The sequence below is a fragment of the Garra rufa genome, chromosome 10, assembly GCF_049309525.1.
Source record: "Garra rufa chromosome 10, GarRuf1.0, whole genome shotgun sequence".
Taxonomy (NCBI): domain Eukaryota; kingdom Metazoa; phylum Chordata; class Actinopteri; order Cypriniformes; family Cyprinidae; genus Garra; species Garra rufa.
This window is the reverse complement of record NC_133370.1, coordinates 536,773-559,272: the sequence shown is the minus strand read 5'-3', so window position 1 is coordinate 559,272 and position 22,500 is coordinate 536,773. Positions and strand designations below refer to the sequence as shown.

Sequence of the window (22,500 nt, the reverse complement as noted above, 5' to 3'; positions counted from 1 at the left end):
AAAGCACATGAAACGATAATATTTGAGTTCTAAAGTGCCAATCATGCAGATGATGTGGGTTAGATGTGAGCGATCATTAGTGAAGTTTTCCGGCATGAATTAATGATGGGAAAGCAGATGAATCCTTGGTCTCTGAGGAGTCACATGGCCAAAGGAAGTGTCATCATTCATCTGCTCCAGTCGACGTCAAACCGCTCTTCTTCCACGATACATTAATAACCGTTTGATTCCAAAAGAGGGAGAACAGAGAAGCTCATCTCATTAGGAGATTTTTTTAACTGTGATGAGAATATAAAAGTTATAGAGGGAGAAAAAAAACAACTAGATTTATAGATCATTCCTATCATTTCCACTCAGTAAAACAGCAAACAGATGTGCATAAAACCGAAAGTGTTAACCGAAATTAAATAAAACTTTTGTTTGTTTGTCATTTAGGGACATAGCATCTGGGTATGCAGGAGCATAAGAGCCCGTGTTGCAGCCAAAAAAAACCTGTTAGGTTTTGGATTTTAATGACAAAGTGGCTAGATTTCATTTCATTTCTTTATTAGGTGAATTTAGAAATATGTTTGGAACATTTTGTGTTTGTTAAATTCAAGCTTTTTTTTTTTTTTTTTTTTTTTTTAAGTAACGACCAAGCGGTCAGCGTGAAAATCTATAGACATAAAACACTTGATGCATTTCACAATATTAATTTAAACATTTAACCTAGATAAATGTGTGCTGTTAGACGTATATCCAATCGGTTGTGCAGAGAGTGGAAGCTAAAGCGTGCTTTGTAGGATATGGAAACGCCAGCGTGATCACTTGCATTTTTTTTCTTAAAACCTTAAACACGCCATCATTTTTGCTCATAAAGGCAAGAGTACATCATTCAGAACTGCAAAAGAACTAATGTTATTTGTGTGCACTCACAATATCAACAAAACATTGTGTTTTTGTAAAATAGCTAAAGTTGCGCTTTCTGCCATCTCTGTCTTGAGGAGGAATGCCTCACAAAAATGATCCGAAACTCGCCGAATATTTGCCTCACAGATATATTAAATATATCTATGCTAAAAAATACTACTTTAAAATGAAAGAATTAATGTAATAAAATCATGTTAAGTTGCTCCGTCCAAAAAAACAAAAACAAAAAAACAAAACAAAAAAAAACATCAGTGGCATCCAACCTGTCTTCATATTTAACATGAAAAACAGCAATAAAAACGTATGCTTTAACTCAGTTAACGGGCTGATTTATGAAAAAAATAAAACAATGTTGGCAAGTTAAAGGCTTGTTGGCTTTTCTTATGTTACTATTATTATGATTTATTCACAACATGTTTTATTAACTTTTTCTACAATTTCATGAGACATTGTGTTTATTATTATTATTTTTTTAATGCATTTAAATATTTTTTCATGTTTATTACGTGCTGCAAATATTAACAAGGAAAAGATCATTGATTCACATGCCGCTTGATCTGAGTCGAATATTTATCTCACTACAAATTAAAGAGTGTAAAAACACATTTATTGTTTGTATTTTATCATAAAATTGACAGAATTGAAAGGCTGAGACTTGCATGCTACAAATAATAAATGAACTTGAAAACGTTAAATATTATTTCCAAGCATTTATACCGTAAATAACTGTGGAAACCTAAAATACGCCATCATTTTTGCTCATAAAGGTAAGAGTAATACATCATTTGGAATTGCAAAAAGGTCTACTTTTATTTGTGTGCACTCACAATATCAACAAAACGTTGTGCTTTTGTAAAATAGCTAAACAAAACAAACGCTTTCTGCCGTCTTTGTCTTGAGGAGGAGCACGTCACAAAAATGATTGGAAACTTAGCGAATATTTGCCTTACAGACATGTTAAATATATATATATGCTTTAAATTACTACTTTAAAACAAAATAATTCATGTAATAAAATCATGTTATATTGCGTAAAGTTAATGTGAAAATTCTGCCTACTCCGCCCCAAAAACAAAAAGTATGTGGCATTCAAACTGTCTACACATTTAACATGAAACACAGCAATAAAAATATAGGAATCAACTCAGTTAACTGGCTGATTTATGAGAAAAATAAAACAATGTGGCAAAGTTACAGGCTTGTTGGCTTTTCTGAGATAGGCTAAATGTTATGATACTTTCTTTTTTTGAAACTCTGATTGATCGATTTCATGAGACATTGTGTTTATTTTTATTTTTTTAAACGCATTCAAATATTTTTTCATGTTTATTACGTGCTGCAAATATTAACAAGGAAAAGATCATTGATTCACATGCCGCTTGATCTGAGTCGAATATTTATCTCACTACAAATTAAAGAGTGTAAAAACACTAGTATTTCATCATAAAATTGAAAAAATTTATAGACTGAGACTTGCATGCTACAAATAATAAATGAACTTGAAAACGTTAAATATTATTTCCAAGCATTTATACCGTAAATAACTGTGGAAACCTAAAATACGCCATCATTTTTGCTCATAAAGGTAATAGTAATACATCATTCGGAATTGCAAAAAGATCTACTTTTTTGTTTGTGTGCACTCACAATATCAACAAAACGTTGTGCTTTTGTAAAATAGCTAAAGAAAACAAACGCTTTCTGCCGTCTTTGTCTTGAGTAGGAGCGCATCACAAAAATGATTTGAAACTTAGCGAATATTTGCCTTACAGACATGTTAAATATATATATGCTTTAAATTACTACTTTAAAACTAAATAATTCATGTAATAAAATCATGTTATATTGCATAAAGTTAATGTGAAAATTCTGCCTACTCCGCCCCAAAAACAAAAAGTATGTGGCATTCAAACTGTCTACACATTTAACATGAAACACAGCAATAAAAATATAGGCATCAACTCAGTTAACTGGCTGATTTTTAAGAAAAATAAAACAATGTTGGCAAAGTTATAGGCTTGTTGGCTTTTCTAAGGTAGGCTAAATGTTATGGTACTTTTTTTTTTAAACTCTGAATGATCAATTTCACGAGACATCATGTTTTTTTAATGCATTCAAATATTTTTTCATGTTTATTTTGTACTGCAAATATTAAAAAGGAAAAGATTATTGATTCACATGCCGCTTGATCTGAGTCGAATATTTATCTCACTACAAATTAAAGAGTGTAAAAACACATTTATTGTTTGTATTTTATCATAAAATTGACAGAATTTATAGGCTGAGACTTGCGTTCTACAAATAATAGACTTGAAAACGTTAAATATTATTTCCAAGCATTTATACCGTAAATAAAACGTAACATTATGTGTGGGGGCCTGTACAAATTTTATGCATATGTCATCAAACATGACACTCAACATATGACCTCATCTCATCTACGTGTGTGTGTGTGTGCGTTTGTGTGTGTGTGTGTGTGTGTGTGTGTGTGTGTGTGTGTGTGTGTGTGTGTGTGTGTATATAAATTCAGATCAGCTGGAGTTACAAAAAAATGCTTTTTAATCAGTATTTTTGTCTTGTTTTGCACTATAACCATGAGTTTTCTTGAGAAGCTGAAGCTGCAGAGATGAAAGAGAATGTAATGAGCTCAATGGTTAAATTACGGCTCACACCTCAGCTGTGCGTTTCAATAATTCATCACATTTTCTTTATTTGCTTTGACAGGACCGGTGTCTGACCTCGACCCACTTACGCTTCACCCTAACGCTTCTCCTTCGCTTACAGGACTGGAGCAGATCAGATGTAGTGCTGGACTGATGTGGTTTCTGCTGGACTCTCACGTGTCTCCGTCTCTTTGTGTTTCTGTCTCTTCAGAGCTTCTTTGAGGGTCAGTCTGCACCCTGGGATTCGGCCAAGAAAGACGAGAACCGCATGAAAAACCGCTATGGAAACATCATTGCATGTGCGTATCAGTCCGTGTTCAGCATCATTGACTTATTTCTGCTGTTTGATTGATGCTTTTGCCTCAAAATACTCCAGAGCTCCGGCTATTCATGATTATTTATCTCCACTGACGATCAAAACTTTGGGATCAGTAATATTTTTTAATGGTTTTTAAAGATGTTTCTTATGCTCATCAAGGCTGCATTTATTTGATCAAAAAATACAGAAAAAACTGTAATATTGTGAAATATTTTTTCAATTTAAAATACTTGTTTTCTATCTGAATATATTTTAAAATGTAATTTATTTCTGTGATACAAAGCTGAATTTTCAGCATCATTACTTCAGTCTTCAGTGTCACATGATCCTTCAGAAATCATTCTAATATGCTGCCTTCCTGCATTTATTTGATAAAAAATACAGTACAAAATTTAAATATTATTAGAATTTAAAACAGCTGTTTTCTATGTAAATATATTTTAAAATGTAATTTATTTCTGTGATCAAAGCTGAATTTTCAGCATCATTACTCTAGTCAATAGTGTCACATGATCCTTCAGAAATCATTCTAATATACTGATTTATTATAAATATAAAAAACAGTTGTGCTTCTTAATATTTTTTTAGAACCTGTGATACTTTTTTCAGGATTCATTGATCAATAACTGGTTAAAAAGAACATCATTTATTTAAAATAGAAAGGTTTTCTAACAATATGCACTACTGTTCAGAAGTTTTGGGTCAGGTTCTTTTTTGAAAGAAATTAATACTTTTATTCACCAAGGATGTGTTAAATTATTAAAAAGTCATAGCAAAGATTTACATTGTTAGAAAAGATTTAAATTTTGAATAAATGCTGTTCTTTTTAACTTATTTATTCATCAAAGAATCCTAACAATATGATAATCACAGGTTCCAAAAAACATTTGGCAGCACAACTGTTTCCAACATTGATAACTCTAATATTAAATATTATATATTAGAATGATTTCTAAAGGATCATGTGACACTTAAGACTGGAGTAACAAATAATAAAAATTCAGCTTTGCATCACAGGAATAAATTATATTTTAAGTATATTAAAATAAAAACCATTATTTTATATTGCAATAACATTTAGCAATATTACTGTTTTTTTTTTTTTTTGATGAGCCTACTTCTTTAAAAAAACATTACAAGTCTTACTGATCCCAAACTTGTGAGCGGCACTGTACATCAAATCAAATTTTATGCATAATACATAAAATATACTTTAGATGTCTTTTAAATGCAATGGATCTCAAAAATAATTTTGTAATTAAATAATGCACAGCCAGTTTCATGTTCTTGTTAGGCTCTGGTTTTACTGTTAGTCAAATTTCTTGCTCCAAAATAATTTCTGTTAAAAATTTGTTGATCATTTTAACTCTGTCTGAGACTCTTTAATTTTAAAATCTAATTTGAAAAAATTTAAAATTTAAATTTAATTTTATTTACTAAAAGCTATAATTTGCCCTAATCAACAATACAATATATATACTAGTAATCTATTATAATAATTATTTATAATTAAAGCTGCAAGCAGCGTTGACCGGGCCCTCGCCGTCTGGCAGTCGCCATCCCGATAGCATCAGGAAAACGGTGCCCAGTTGGCACATGCATTCACAATAACCCTTTGGACTAACCCTAACTGTCTCTCCTCCTGTCTGACTCTTTCTCTTACCACCCATCCCACCTCCTTACACTCAGCCACATAGAGTGCAGAGCAGAGTGAGATCAGATTTGTTTTTTAATTTTCTTTCATTCGTGGAGTTTTGTATAATTATGAAATGAACTGTGTTTAATCAGAATGAATAGTTATTTGTATGAAAAAAGTTTCAAAGAGTTAGGATGCTGCACTTTAAATATATAATAAATCATTGAAAATTGAAAATGGAAAATGAAATTCTAGGCACGCTATCTGCCTCAAAAACACAGGAAACAAATATTTGAATGTATTTTGTATTTTTATTTATTTGCCATGGCAACAGCATTTGATGCATCAGGGACGCCTTTACAGACTCTCATCGGCCGTGTTTTTACATCATTCTGATGAAGTTTGAAGAAAATCGAGTACAAAAATATTGTTCGTTGTTCGTTCGTGTGTTAGTTCATTAACCAATGTTAACAAAAGAGACCCTATTTTAAATAGTTACCATGTTTTATGATCTACATCAATTTTTTAATATTATTTTAATGATCTATAAGCATCTGTGAAATAATTATAAACAAATATATTAAAAATAAATACATATTAACTTAGTTGATGTATTTGTTTCTCATTCTAATTAAGTGAACTGAGCAGTATAGTGTCATACTTATAAGATTTTTTATTCTATCAGTGAGATTGTATATATGTATATAAATCATATAATTTTTCCTTAAAAGATTAAAAAAAGATTTTAATGCTCTTTAAGCACCTATACAAAATAATTATGTAAAAGTACACTGACAGTACAGTCTATATCAACTGATTCTATGGATTATTTTCATTCTTATACACTGAGAATGAGCTAAATAGCATTAGAGGTCAAACGATTCCTTATCTTATGAGGACCTCTAGTGTTCATCCCTGGTATTAGAGCTTTAATCTGACAAATTTATGTGACACTTTTAATGTTTTTGGGGCCTCTGAGCATGATAGCATTTTGAAACTACACGTATTTCCTAAGAATTTCTTGTTCTTTATATGTAAAAAGTTTTGATGAGTTAGAATAATGCAATTTAAAGATATATGAAAATAACTCTTCATCTTTTTTATTGTTACTTTCATAAATCACCACATCAACACCGTTCAAGATGTCCCAAAGCCGTTCACAATTTAACATCTTCAGTATCTTGGCATCATGTTGACAAAGTTTGCTGTGAACTGTCTGATTCTGCTATGAGTGATATGAATTTATTCACAGCTATATTTAAAAACACAGGAAACAAATGTTAAAGTTTGACATGTTGCCATGGCAACAGCATTTGATGTATCAAGGACCCCTTCACAGATTCTCATCGGCCGTGTTTTGATATTATTCTGATGAAGTTTGAAGCAAATTGAGTAAAATAAAGAGGTTGAATTAAAAGCGTTTTGCAAGCAACACACTTCCTGCTGCCAGTTGGTGGCGCTATAACTTTGACTCATAATAGTCACATCTCTGTGATCGGTATCATACGACGAACAAACTGCTAAAGTTTGGTCAAAATCAGATAAAGTGTGTCAAAATTATTAGACATTTCCTGTTTCTCATTTCTCGCCATAATTCGTCGCCCTGCCACGGCCAAACCGTTCGAGATAGCAAAAATCCCCTGGCAATTTTGCATTCCCAATATCTTGAGATCATGCTGACCGAGTTTGGTGGCCATCGGTGGAAAGGTCTAGGAGGAGTATTTCAAATTCCACAGCTTGATTTTTCCAAAAATCCATATTTAAATAAAAATAGCTGACTTCCTGTTGGTCGTAGCTAATGGGTGTAAATTAGAAAGTTGTCCGGCTTGATGAGTCCAATATATGTACCGAGTTTGGTGACTGTAGGACAAAGTAACCCCCCAACTTTTGTCAAAAGGTGGCGCTATGGAGCGCCTGCTCCACGCCCATTTATGGGCTTTTATCAGTGTTTAACTGTCATTAATACAGATGTGTGTGTTGAGTTTCATGAAATTCTAAGCATTTTAAGTGGCTCAAAAACACAAAAAACTAAAGTTAAAGTTTGACACGTTGCCATGGCAACATGATAAAAGTTATGGATAACGCCCTTCACAGATTCTTATCGGTCGTGTTTTGACATTATTGGGATGAAGTTTGAAGCAAATTGAGTAAAATTAAGAGGCTGAGTTTAAAGCGTTTCAAAAACGTCACGCTTTCTGCTGCCAGTTGGTGGCGCTATAACTTTGACTCATAATAGTCACATCTCTGTGATCGGCATCAGACGATGAACAAACTGCTGAAGTTTGGTCAAAATCAGACAAAGTATGTCAAAGTTATTAGGCACTTCCTGTTTCTCATTTCTCGCCATAAATTTGTCGCCCCGTCACGGTCAAACCGTTCGAGATATCAAAAATCCCCTGGCAATTTTGCGTCCCCAATGTCTTGAGATCATGCTGACCGAGTTTGGTGGCCATCGGTGGAAAGGCCTAGTAGGAGTATTTCAAATTCCATTGCATGCACTTTTTAGACATCCCTGAATAGCCGACTTCCTGTTTGGCGAAGCACGGACTATGAGTGTGAAATTTGTTCGGCCCGATGAGGTCTATATGTGTATGAATTTTGGTGACTGTAGGTCAACCGTTGTGCGCTCCAGAGCCCTTCAAAAGTCGCAATTTTTAACGCTGTGCCATGCCCCCCCCAGGTGACCCCCCCATGTCAAAGTCTGTCCGGCCCTGATGGCCGCAGGTTCCAATGTGTGTGCAAAGTTTCAAGAGTTTTCGTGTATGTTAAGGCCCCCGAAATCCCCCAAAACATTGAAAAAAAAAAATAATAATAATAATTAAAGCTGCAAGCAGCGTTGACCGGGCCCTCGCCGTCTGGCAGTCGCCATCCCGATAGCATCAGGAAAACGGTTTCCAGTTGGCACATGCATTCACAGTAACCCTTTGGACTAATCCTAACTGTCTCTCCTCCTGTCTGACTCTTTCTCTTCCCACCCATCCCACCTCCTTACACTCAGCCACTTACCACACAAACACACATAGAGTGCAGAGCAGAGTGAGATCAGATTTGTTTTTTAATTTTCTTTCATTCGTGGAGTTTTGTATAATTATGAAATGAACTGTGTTTAATCAGAATGAATAGTTATTTGTATGAAAAAAGTTTCAAAGAGTTAGGATGCTGCACTTTAAATATATAATAAATCATTGAAAATTGAAAATGGAAAATGAAATTCTAGGCACGCTATCTGCCTCAAAAACACAGGAAACAAATATTTGAATGTATTTTGTATTTTTATTTATTTGCCATGGCAACAGCATTTGATGCATCAGGGACGCCTTTACAGACTCTCATCGGCCGTGTTTTTACATCTTTCTGATGAAGTTTGAAGAAAATCGAGTACAAAAATATTGTTCGTTGTTCGTTCGTGTGTTAGTTCATTAACCAATGTTAACAAAAGAGACCCTATTTTAAATAGTTACCATGTTTTATGATCTACATCAATTTTTTTATATTATTTTAATGATCTATAAGCATCTGTGAAATAATTATAAACAAATATATTAAAAATAAATACATATTAACTTAGTTGATGTATTTGTTTCTCATTCTAATTAAGTGAACTGAGCAGTATAGTGTCATACTTATAAGATTTTTTATTCTATCAGTGAGATTGTATATATGTATATAAATCATATAATTTTTCCTTAAAAGATTAAAAAAAGATTTTAATGCTCTTTAAGCACCTATACAAAATAATTATGTAAAAGTACACTGACAGTACAGTCTATATCAACTGATTCTATGGATTATTTTCATTCTTATACACTGAGAATGAGCTAAATAGCATTAGAGGTCAAACGATTCCTTATCTTATGAGGACCTCTAGTGTTCATCCCTGGTATTAGAGCTTTAATCTGACAAATTTATGTGACACTTTTAATGTTTTTGGGGCCTCTGAGCATGATAACATTTTGAAACTACACGTATTTCCTAAGAATTTCTTGTTCTTTATATGTAAAAAGTTTTGATGAGTTAGAATAATGCAATTTAAAGATATATGAAAATAACTCTTCATCTTTTTTATTGTTACTTTCATAAATCACCACATCAACACCGTTCAAGATATCCCAAAGCCGTTCACAATTTAACATCTTCAGTATCTTGGCATCATGTTGACAAAGTTTGCTGTGAACTGTATGATTCTGCTATGAGTGATATGAATTTATTCACAGCTATATTTAAAAACACAGGAAACAAATGTTAAAGTTTGACATGTTGCCATGGCAACAGCATTTGATGTATCAAGGACCCCTTCACAGATTCTCATCGGCCGTGTTTTGATATTATTCTGATGAAGTTTGAAGCAAATTGAGTAAAATTAAGAGGTTGATTTAAAAGCGTTTTGCAAGCAACACACTTCCTGCTGCCAGTTGGTGGCGCTATAACTTTGACTCATAATAGTCACATCTCTGTGATCGGTATCATACGACGAACAAACTGCTTAAGTTTGGTCAAAATCAGATAAAGTGTGTCAAAATTATTAGACATTTCCTGTTTCTCATTTCTCGCCATAATTCGTCGCCCTGCCACGGCCAAACCGTTCGAGATAGCAAAAATCCCCTGGCAATTTTGCATTCCCAATATCTTGAGATCATGCTGACCGAGTTTGGTGGCCATCGGTGGAAAGGTCTAGGAGGAGTATTTCAAATTCCACAGCTTGATTTTTCCAAAAATCCATATTTAAATAAAAATAGCTGACTTCCTGTTGGTCGTAGCTAATGGGTGTAAATTAGAAAGTTGTCCGGCTTGATGAGTCCAATATATGTACCGAGTTTGGTGACTGTAGGACAAAGTAACCCCCCAACTTTTGTCAAAAGGTGGCGCTATGGAGCGCCTGCTCCACGCCCATTTATGGGCTTTTATCAGTGTTTAACTGTCATTAATACAGATGTGTGTGTTGAGTTTTATGAAATTCTAAGCATTTTAAGTGGCTCAAAAACACGAAAAACTAAAGTTAAAGTTTGACACGTTGCCATGGCAACATGATAAAAGTTATGGATAACGCCCTTCACAGATTCTTATCGGTCGTGTTTTGACATTATTGTGATGAAGTTTGAAGCAAATTGAGTAAAATTAAGAGGCTGAGTTTAAAGCGTTTCAAAAACGTCACACTTTCTGCTGCCAGTTGGTGGCGCTATAACTTTGACTCATAATAGTCACATCTCTGTGATCGGCATCAGACGATGAACAAACTGCTGAAGTTTGGTCAAAATCAGACAAAGTATGTCAAAGTTATTAGGCACTTCCTGTTTCTCATTTCTCGCCATAAATTTGTCGCCCCGTCACGGTCAAACCGTTCGAGATATCAAAAATCCCCTGGCAATTTTGCGTCCCCAATGTCTTGAGATCATGCTGACCGAGTTTGGTGGCCATCGGTGGAAAGGCCTAGTAGGAGTATTTCAAATTCCATTGCATGCACTTTTTAGACATCCCTGAATAGCCGACTTCCTGTTTGGCGAAGCACGGACTATGAGTGTGAAATTTGTTCGGCCCGATGAGGTCTATATGTGTATGAATTTTGGTGACTGTAGGTCAACCGTTGTGCGCTCCAGAGCCCTTCAAAAGTCGCAATTTTTAACGCTGTGCCATGCCCCCCCCCAGGTGACCCCCCCATGTCAAAGTCTGTCCAGCCCTGATGGCCGCAGGTTCCAATGTGTGTGCAAAGTTTCAAGAGTTTTCGTGTATGTTAAGGCCCCCGAAATCCCCCAAAACATTGAAAAAAAAATAATAATAATAATAATTAAAGCTGCGAGCAGCGATGAACGGGCCCTCGCACCTGGGCTCACCGCCGACCGGTGGCTTCAGGAAATCAGCAAACGGTGGGCAGTATGCTTTTAATACAGTAAATATAGAAAAAAGTCATTAGTCATTTAAATGTGCCAAACTTGCTGCTGCCAGATGGTGGCGCTATGCTTGTAACTAATTATTGGCATGTAGATGTGTTCAGGCCAGCACTATTATCAAACATATGAAGTTTGGTGCAGATTGACCTTGGTATGTTTGAGTTAGTGAAAGATATGATATATCCTGCTGCTAACAAGTAAGAACAAGATTCATGATAACAAAATGTTATTATTGCTTGCTTTACGTCCACCACTTCTGCTGAAATGTCATCGTTACCTATCTGTACAATTTTTGTGTGGATATTGCTTTGCTGGTGACTCCTCCTGTTATAAGACATCACTCTTAAGCGCTACATTACTAAGAATCAATAATGAAGACGGTGCCCACTTGGCACATGCATTCAAAGTAACCCTCTGCTAGTTTGGATTTAAAGTTTACAGAATTGAAAGGGTTAGACTTTAAAATCAACACACAGACACATACACACAAAATATAAAATGTTGCCATTCAGTTTTATTTGTTAGCATTAACTATATCAGTTAACATGACCAATAAATAAATAGCATTTATTAATGTTAATTAATATTAAGCTAAATAAAAAGTATTCATATATAGTTTATGTACTGTGAATTAGCATGAACATGAACACAGTTCATGTGGGTGTACAGCAATACACAATAAAGTGCTCTATAAACTCTTCATTCTTTAAAAATCAAGTTGAGTATTTTAACGGGGTGATATATATATTTATAACTGATCTTAAAATTATGGTTTTCAGATGTTTTGAAGAGATAACAGTAACGTTTGTTTTGTTGTCAAAGTTTGTCTTAATTTTTTATTATTATTATTTTATATTCAATAAATAACACTATGTAAATATTGTCTATCAATGAAGATAAATTGATCATGCTAAAAAGTTGTATTTTTTTAAATCTTTTGCTATGTGACTGAATAGGACAAGTTCATGGTACAGTTAAGTAAAAAATTAATAAAAAACAACAACTGCAAAATACGAACAATGAAAGACTAAGTGACCCTTTATATTTTCTCAAAATATCAGACTCTCAAAGATCAGACATATTTTTGTAATTACAAAACATATGTGCATTTTTTGTTCAAAGATGGTCTGTAGGATGGCTCTCTACTCTGTCACCCTCTCTGCCTCTCACCCCTCCCCCCTGCAATAATGAGCTTTTCTGTGCCTGACTGAACGCACACACATACTGTAGAGACATTCACCCAGAGTGACATCAGGTTTCTGAGTTATTAGGGCCCGAGCCCAGAATGGGCGAAGGCCCTATTGTTTTTCTAAGGATTATTAGGGCCCGAGCCCAAAAGGGCGAAGGCCCTATTGTTCTTCTAAGGATTCTTATTTTTTTTTTTTTTTTTTTTATTTTTTGTTAACCTTCCGGGCACTTAAGGGGGTCTTAACATACTCAAAAACTCTTGAAAATTTGCACACATGTCGGAATCTGCGGCCATCAGGACGCCACAGAGGCTGGTACCTGGGCGTGGCAAGGGGACTCTACAGCGCCCCCTGGAATTTTGAGGGCCATATAGCACACATACTTGAACGTACACATATGAAACTCGGTACACATATAGAACTCATTGAGCTGAACAACTTTTGTACTCTATGTCATTTTCTCAATGCAACAGGAAGTGAGATATTTAGGGCTGTATAAAAAGCGCATGCTCTGGAATTTAACGTACTCCTCCCAGGATTTCCATACGATTGTCACCAAACTCGGTCAGCATGATCTCAAGACATTGGGGACGCTAAATTGCGAGGGGATTTTTGATATCTCGAACGGTTTGGCTGTGGCAAGGCGACAAAGTTATGGCGAGAAATGAGAAACAGGAAGTGTCTAATAACTGTTGCACACATTGCCTGATTCTGATGAAACTTCACCAGATTGTTCGTTGTATGATGCCGATTCCATAAAGGTGACTATTATGAGTCAAAGTTATAGCGCCACCAACTGGCAGCAGGAAGCGTGTCATTTTCAAAATGCTTTGAAATCAGCCTCTTAATTTTACTTGATTTTCTTTAAACTTCATCAAAATCATGTCAAAACACGGCCGATAAGAATATGTAAAGGGGTCGATGATAAATCAAATGCTGTTGCCATGGCAACGTCTCAAACTTTAAAATTAGATTCCTGTCTTTTCGAGGCAGATAACATGCTTAGAATTTCATGAAACTCAACACACACATCAATATTAATGATAGTTAGACACTGGCAAAAGGTCATAAATGGGCGTGGAGCAGGCACTCTATAGCGCCATCTTTTGACAAAAGTTGGGGGGTTAGTTTTTCCTACAGTCACCAAACTCTGTACATATATTGTTCTCATCAATCTGGACAACTTTCTAAATTAAACTAATTAGCTAACACCAACAGGAAGCCGGCTATTTTGATTTGAATGTGGATTTTTGGAAAAATCAGGCTGTAAACAAATTTATACTCCTCCTAAGAAGAACAAGCTGTTCACACCAAACTTTTTTAACATGGAGAGAAGATTCTGAAGATGTTAAATTGCGAGCGGTTTTGGGATATCTTGAACGGTGTTGACGTGGTGATTTTTTAAAGATGTATAACCGTCATTTTCTATATCTTTAAAGTGCAGCATCTTAACTATTTAAAACTTTTTTCACACAGAGATCTTATCATTCTGAGCAAGTGCTGTAAATATCAATTTAATTCAAGCTTCTACGAATTAAAGAAAATTAAAAAAAGAAATCAGAAGCCTGCTGTCACTCTGCCTTGAGTGTCTGTGTTCAGTCACCATTAAGTGACTGAAGAGAGACTGAAGGGGGAGGGGTGAAAGGGAGAGAGAGTAGAACATGCTGTCTTGCTAAAGACCATCTTTGAGGAAAAAATGCACATTGATGTTACATAAATATGTTTGATCTTTGAGAGTCTGATATTTTGAGAAAATATAAAGGGTCACTAAGTCTTTCATTGTTCGTATTTTGCAGTTGTTGTTTTTTATTTATTTTTTACTGAACTGTACCATGAACTTGTCCTATTCAGTCACATAGCAAAAGATTAAGAAAAATACAACTTTTTAGCATGAGCGGTTTATCTTCATTGATAGACATTTATTTTCATAGTGTTATTTATTGAATATAACATTTTAATTAACAGTTTCAAGACAAACTTTGTCAACAAAACAAACTTTGCTGTTATCTGTTCAAAACATCTGAAAATTTTACCATTTTAGGATCAGTTATATATATATATATATCGCCCCATTACAATACTCAACTTGATTTTTAAAGATATTTTGAAAGAAAGAAGCGTTTATAGAGCACTTTGTGTATTGCTGTACACCCACATGAACTGTGTTCATGTTCATGTTAATTCACAGTACATAAACTAATGTTAAAATATACTATTTTACCATTAAACAATATATGAATACTTTTTTTAGCTTAATATTAATTAACATTAATAAATACTATTTAATTATTGTTCATGTTAACTAATATAGTTAATGTTAACAAATGAAACTGGTTGGCAATTTTATATATTGTGTGTATGTGTCTGTGTGTTGATTTTAAAGTTTAACCCTTTCAATTCAGTAAACTTTAAATCCAACTGACTGAGGGTTACTGTGAATGCATGTGCCAACTGGGCACCGTTTTCCTAATTGATTCTTTCTTAGTTATGTAACGCTTAAAAGTGATGTCTTATAACAGGAGTCACCTGCAAAGCAATATCCACACACAAATTGTACAGATAGGTAACGATGACATTTAAGCAGAAGTGGTGGACGTAAAGCAAGCAATAATAACATTTTGTTATCATCATGAATTACATGTTCTTATCATCATCATCATCAGAATATAGGGAAAATGTTCCCTATATTGTGAATGGCTTTGGGATATCTTGAACGGTGTTGATGTGGTGATTTATGAAAGTAACAATAAAAAAGATGAAGAGTTATTTTCATATATCTTTAAATTGCATTATTCTAACTCATCAAAACTTTTTACATATAAAGAACAAGAAATTCTTAGGCAATACGTGTAGTTTCAAAATGTTATCGTGCTCAGAGGCCCCAAAAACATTAAAAGTGTCACATAAATTTGTCAGATTAAAGCTCTAATACCAGGGATGAACACTAGAGGTCCTCATAAGATAAGGAATCGTTTGACCTCTAATGCTATTTAGCTCATTCTCAGTGTATAAGAATGAAAATAATCCATAGAATCAGTTGATATAGACTGTACTGTCAGTGTACTTTTACATAATTATTTTGTATAGGTGCTTAAAGAGCATTAAAATCTTTTTTTAATCTTTTAAGGAAAAATTATATGATTTATATACATATATACAATCTCACTGATAGAATAAAAAATCTTATAAGTATGACACTATACTGCTCAGTTCACTTAATTAGAATGAGAAACAAATACATCAACTAAGTTAATATGTATTTATTTTTAATATATTTGTTTATAATTATTTCACAGATGCTTATAGATCATTAAAATAATATTTAAAAATGGATGTAGATCATAAAACATGGTAACTATTTAAAATAGGGTCTCTTTTGTTAACATTGGTTGATGAACTAACACCTGAACGAACAACGAACAATATATTTGTACTCGATTTTCTTCAAACTTCATCAGAATGATGTAAAAACACGGCCGATGAGAGTCTGTAAAGGCGTCCCTGATGCATCAAATGCTGTTGCCATGGCAAATAAATAAAAATACAAAATACATTCAAATATTTGTTTCCTGTGTTTTTGAGGCAGATAGCGTGCCTAGAATTTTTTTTTCCATTTTCAATTTTCAATGATTTATTATTTATTTAAAGTGCAGCATCCTAACTCTTTGAAACTTTTTTCATACAAATAACTATTCATTCTGATTAAACACAGTTCATTTCATAATTATACAAAACTCCACGAATGAAAGAAAATTAAAAAACAAATCTGATCTCACTCTGCTCTGCACTCTATGTGTGTGTTTGTGTGGTAAGTGGCTGAGTGTAAGGAGGTGGGATGGGTGGTAAGAGAAAGAGTCAGACAGGAGGAGAGACAGTTAGGGTTAGTCCAAAGGGTTATTGTGAATGCATGTGCCAACTGGGCACCGTTTTCCTGATGCTATCGGGATGGCGACTGCCAGACGGCGAGGGCCCGGTCAACGCTGCTTGCAGCTTTAATTATTATTATTATTTCATCAATGTTTTGGGTAATTTCGGGGCCCTTAACATACACGAAAACTCTTGAAACTTTGCACACACATTGGAACATGCGGCCATCAGGGCCGGACCAACTTTGACATGGGGGGGTCACCTGGGGGGGGCGTGACACAGCATGAAAAAAAAATACATTTGAGGGACTCTGGAGCGCACACCGGTTGACCTACAGTTATCAAAATTCATACACATATAGACCTCATCGGGCTGAAAAACTTTCATGCTCAAAGTCAGTGCTTCACCCTACAGGAAGTCAGCTATTCAGGGATGTCTAAAAAGCGCATGCAATGGAATTTGAAATACTCCTCCTAGACCTTTCCACCGATGGCCACCAAACTCGGTCAGCATGATCTCAAGACATTGGGGACGCAAAATTGCCAGGGGATTTTTGATATCTCGAACGGTTTGGCCGTGGCGGGGCGACAAAGTTATGGCGAGAAATGAGAAACAGGAAGTGTCTAATAACTTTAACACACTTTGTCTGATTTTGACCAAACTTCAGCAGTTTGTTCATCTTATGATGCCGATCACAGAGATGTGACTATTAGGAGTCAAAGTTATAGCGCCACCAACTGGCAGCACAAAGCGCAACATTTTCTAAATGCTTTTAAATCAACCTCTTAATTTTACTCAATTTGCTTCAAACTTCATCTCAATAATGTTGAAACATGGCCAATGAGAATCTGTGAATTGCATTATCGATAACTTTTATCATGTTGCCATGGCAACGTATCAAACTTTAACTTTAGCTTTTTGTGTTTTGGAGCCACTTAAAATACTCAGAATTTCATGAAACTTCACACACACATCTGTATTAATGATATTTAGACACTGATAAAAGCCCATAAATGGGTGTGGAGCAGGCGCTCCATAGCGCCACCTTTTGACAAAAGTTGGGGGTTTAGTTTGTCCTACAGTCACCAAACTCGGTACATATATTGATCTCATCAAGCCAGAAACATTTCTAATTTACACCCATTAGCTACGATCGACAGGAAGTCAGCTATTTTGATTTGAATGTGGATATTTGGAAAAATCAGGCTGTGGAATTTTATATACTTCTCTCGGGAAAACCAACCAATTCACACCAAACTTTTTTGACATGATGCCAACATTCTGAAGATGCTAAATTGCGAGCAGATTTAGGATATCTTGAACGGTGTTGATGTGGTGATTGATTGAAATCGGAGTAAAAAAAGATAGCCGTAATTTTATTATATCTTTAAAGTGCAGCATCCAAAGTCTTTGAAACTTTTTTCATACAGACTACTAGTCATTCTGATCAGACACCGTTCATTTCATAATTATACAAAGATCTATGAATTAATGAAAATTAAAAAACAAATCTGATCCCTCTCTGCTCTGCACTTATGTGTGTGCGTGGTAAGTGGGTGTGTGTTTGTTGAGTGTTAGGGTGAGAGTGGGGAGGGGGGATGGGTGGAAAGAGAGAGTCAGAGAGGAGGAGATAGAAGGGAATATTTAAACTCTTGGTTGTTTATTCATTAGGATGTGAATTAGGGCTGGGTATTGTGACCAATTTAGCAATTCGATTCGATTCTTATTTTTATGGTTTCGATTCAATTCGATTCGATATCGATTAGCTATCAATATTTCATTTAAAATGTTAGTTTTGCAGACATGGGATCCATATTTTGATATAAATGCTGGTAACTTAAAACTCCCCTACTTAAGTGTATTACTGAAATACACATCTACATTAATAATAGGGTGCACACAGTTGTTTATTTTAAACAACTTTTATTTTAAATGAATACTGTAACAAGAAGTCATAAATATGTGCATCCAATGTACACCATGTAAACAAACTGCAAAATGTACATTACTGTAAAAAAATAAAAAGACTAAATGTGCAACAGTGAAATCTATTAAGAACTTCAAACATGTTTAAGAAATAAAACATTTTTCTAAATTCAAATCAGGCCCATCATAAAGCCCTTGTCTGCATATACAAAACATTCTAACTGTCCATAAAACTAACAGTTCTTAACTATAGCCTAATCATTTTTGATCACCAGATTTTTTTTGCAAAAAATTTATACCCATTAGCTACGACCAACAGGAAGTCAGCTATTTTGATTTGAATGTGGATTTTTGGAAAAATATAGCTGTGAATAAATTCATATCACTCATAGCAGAATCAGACAGTTCACACCAAACTTTGTCAACATGATGCCAAGATACTGAAGATGTTAAAATGTGAACGGCTTTGGGATATCTTGAACGGTGTTGATGTGGTGATTTATGAAAGTAACAGTAAAAAAGATGAAGAGTTATTTCCATATATCTTTAAATTGCATTATTCTAACTCATCAAAACTTTTTACATATAAAGAACAAGAAATTCTTAGGAAATATGTGTAGTTTCAAAAGGTTATCATGCTCAGAGGCCCCAAAAACATTAAAAGTGTCATATAAATTTGTCAGATTAAAGCTCTAGTACCAGGGATGAACACTAGAGGTCCTCATAAGATAAGGAATCGTTTGAACAATAATGCTATTTAGCTCATTCTCAGTGTATAAGAATGAAAATAATCCATAGAATCAGTTTATATATACTGTACTGTCAGTGTACTTTTACATAATTATTTTGTATAGGTGCTTAAAGAGCATTAAAATCTTTTATTAATCTTTTAAGGAAAACTTATATGATTTATATACATATATACAATCTCACTGATAGAATAAAAAATCTTATAAGTATGACACTATACTGCTCAGTTCACTTAATTAGAATGAGAAACAAATACATCAACTAAGTTAATATGTATTTATTTTTAATAAATTTGTTTATAATTATTTCACAGATGCTTATAGATCATTAAAATAATATTTAAAAATGGTTGTAGATCATAAAACATGGTAACTATTTAAAATAGGGTCTCTTTTGTTAACAATGGTTAATGAACTAACACACGAACGAACAACGAACAATATATTTGTATTCGATTTTCTTCAAACTTCATCAGAATGATGTAAAAACACGGCCGATGAGAGTCTGTAAAGGCGTCCCTGATGCATCAAATGCTGCTGCCATGGCAAATAAATAAAAATACAAAATACATTCAAATATTTGTTTCCTGTGTTTGTGAGGCAGATATCGTGCCTAGAATTTCATTTTCCATTTTCAATTTTCAATGATTTATTATATATTTAAAGTGCAGCATCCTAACTCTTTGAAACTTTTTTCATACAAATAACTATTCATTCTGATTAAACACAGTTCATTTCATAATTATACAAAACTCCACGAATGAAAGAAAATTAAAAAACATATCTGATCTCACTCTGCTCTGCACTCTATGTGTGTGTTTGTGTGGTAAGTGGCTGAGTGTAAGGAGGGGGGATGGGTGGCAAGAGAAAGAGTCAGACAGGAGGGGAGACAGTTAGTGTTAGTCCAAAGGGTTACTGTGAATGCATGTGCCAACTGGGCACCGTTTTCCTGATGCTATCGGGATGGCGACTGCCAGACGGCGAGGGCCCGGTCAACGCTGCTTGCAGCTTTAATTTTTTTAATTTTCTTTAATTCATTGAAGCTTGTATAAAATTTATATTTCCAGCACTTGCTCAGAATGATAAGATCTCTGTGTGAAAAAAGTTTTAAAGAGTTTGGATGCTGCACTTTAAAGATATAAAAATATTTTTTACTATATCTTTAAAAAATCACCACGTCCACACCGTTCAAGATATCCAAAATCCGGTCGCAATTTAACATCTTCAGAATATTCTCTTCATGTTAAAAAAGTTTGGTGTGAACAGCTGGTTGTTCTTAGAAGTAGTGTGCATTTGTTTACAGCCTGATTTTTCCAAAAATCCACATTCAAATCAAAATAGCCGGCTTCCTGTTGGTCTTAGCTAATGAGTTTAATTTAGAAAGTTGTCCAAATTGATGAGATTAATATATGTACAGAGTTTGGTGACTGTAGGAAAAACTAACCCCCCAACTTTTGTCAAAAGATGGCGCTATAGAGTGCCTGCTCCATGCCCATTTATGACCTTTTGCCAGTGTCTAACTATCATTAATATTGATGTGTGTGTTGAGTTTCATGAAATTCTAAGCATGTTAACTGCCTCGAAAAGACAGGAATCTAATTTTAAAGTTTGACATGTCGCCATGGCAACAGCATTCGATTTATCATCGACCCCTTTACATATTCTTATCGGCCGTGTTTTGACATGATTTTGATGAAGTTTAAAGAAAATCGAGTAAAATTAAGAGGCTGATTTCAAAGCATTTTGAAAATGACACACTTCCTGCTGCCAGTTGGTGGCGCTATAACTTTGACTCATAATAGTCACATTTATGGAATCGGCATCATACAACGAACAAACTGGTGAAGTTTCATCAGAATCAGGCAATGTGGTCAACAGTTATTAGACACTTCCTGTTTCTCATTTCTCGCCATAACTTTGTCGCCTTGCCACGGCCAAACCGTTCGAGATATCAAAAATCTCCTCGCAATTTAGCGTCCCCAATGTCTTGAGATCATGCTGACCGAGTTTGGTGACAATCCCATGGAATTCCTGGGAGGAGTACGTTAAATTCCAGAGCATGCGCTTTTTAAACAGCCCTAAATATCTCACTTCCTGTCAGGTGGAGCCTATGACATAGAGTACAAAAGTTGTTTGGCTCAGTGAGATCTATATGTGTACCGAGTTTCATATCAATACATGCAAGTATGTGTGCGCAGTACATCAAGTTTTCAAACTGTGTTCCAGGGGGCGCTGTAGAGGCCCTGAACCACGCCCGGGTCCCAGCCTCTGTGGCGTCCTGATGGCCGCAGATTCCGACGTGTGTGCAAATTTTCAAGAGTTTTTGAGTATGTTAAGGCCCCCAAAAGTGCCCGGAAGGTGTAAAAAAAAAAAAAAAAAAAAAAAAATAAGAACCCTTAGAAGAACAATAGGGCCTTCGCCCTTTTGGGCTCGGGCCCTAATAATAATAATCCTTAGAAAAACAATAGGGCCTTCGCCCTTTTGGGCTCGGGCCCTAATTAAAGCTGCGAGCAGCGATGAACGGGCCCTCGCACCCGGGCTCACCGCCGACCGGTGGCTTCAGGAAATGAGCAAACGGTGGGCAGTATGCTTTTAAAACAGTAAATATAGAAAAAATATGTCATAAGTCATTTAAATGTGCCAAACTTGCCGCTGCCAGATGGTGGCGCTATGCCTATAACTGATTATTGGCATGTAGATGTGTTCAGGCCAGCACTATTATCAAACATATGAAGTTTGGTGCAGATTGACCTTGGTATGTTTGAGTTAGTGAAAGATATGATATATCCTGCTGCCAACAAGTGGCGCTATGATAATATCTGAATATTGGCCTTTAGGTGTCTTCAGGCCAGGACTCTTACCAAACCTGTGAATTTTGTGGCAGATCAGACATTTTATGGCTAAGTTATAACAACTCAATGAAAACTCAAGATCCTCACAATTCAACATCTCTAAGGCCTCAAGATCAGACTGACCAAATATAATGTTGATTTAATTAAATGCAATCAATGCAAGGACTTCAGATAATGCCAACTGTGAACCAATATGCAAAATTTTCCCTATACTCTGATAATGATAAGAACATGATTCATGATGATAACAAAATGTTATTATTGCTTGCTTTACGTCCACCACTTCTGCTTAAATGTCATTGTTACCTATCTGTACAAGTTTTGTGTGGATATTGCTTTGCTGGTGACTCCTCCTGTTACAAGACATCACTCTTAAGCGCTACATAACTAAGAATCAATAAGGAAAACAGTGCCCAGTTGGCACATGCATTCACAGTAACCCTCTGCTAGTTTGGATTTTAAGTTTACAGAATTGAAAGGGTTAGACTTTAAAATCAACACACAAAA

At 34.9% G+C, this 22,500-nt stretch overlaps 1 protein-coding gene across 1 annotated transcript in view; it reads left to right on the top strand.

Annotated features, from left to right (window-relative positions):
• LOC141343773 (receptor-type tyrosine-protein phosphatase mu-like) overlaps window positions 1-3,924 on the top strand; it is a 107,517-nt gene extending 103,593 nt beyond the window's left edge. The window contains exon 17 of the mRNA XM_073848416.1: window positions 3,784-3,924. Coding sequence (XP_073704517.1) covers window positions 3,784-3,924 — 141 coding nt within the window. The remainder of the gene's footprint in view (window positions 1-3,783) is intronic.
• The last annotated feature ends 18,576 nt before the right edge of the window (window positions 3,925-22,500 follow it).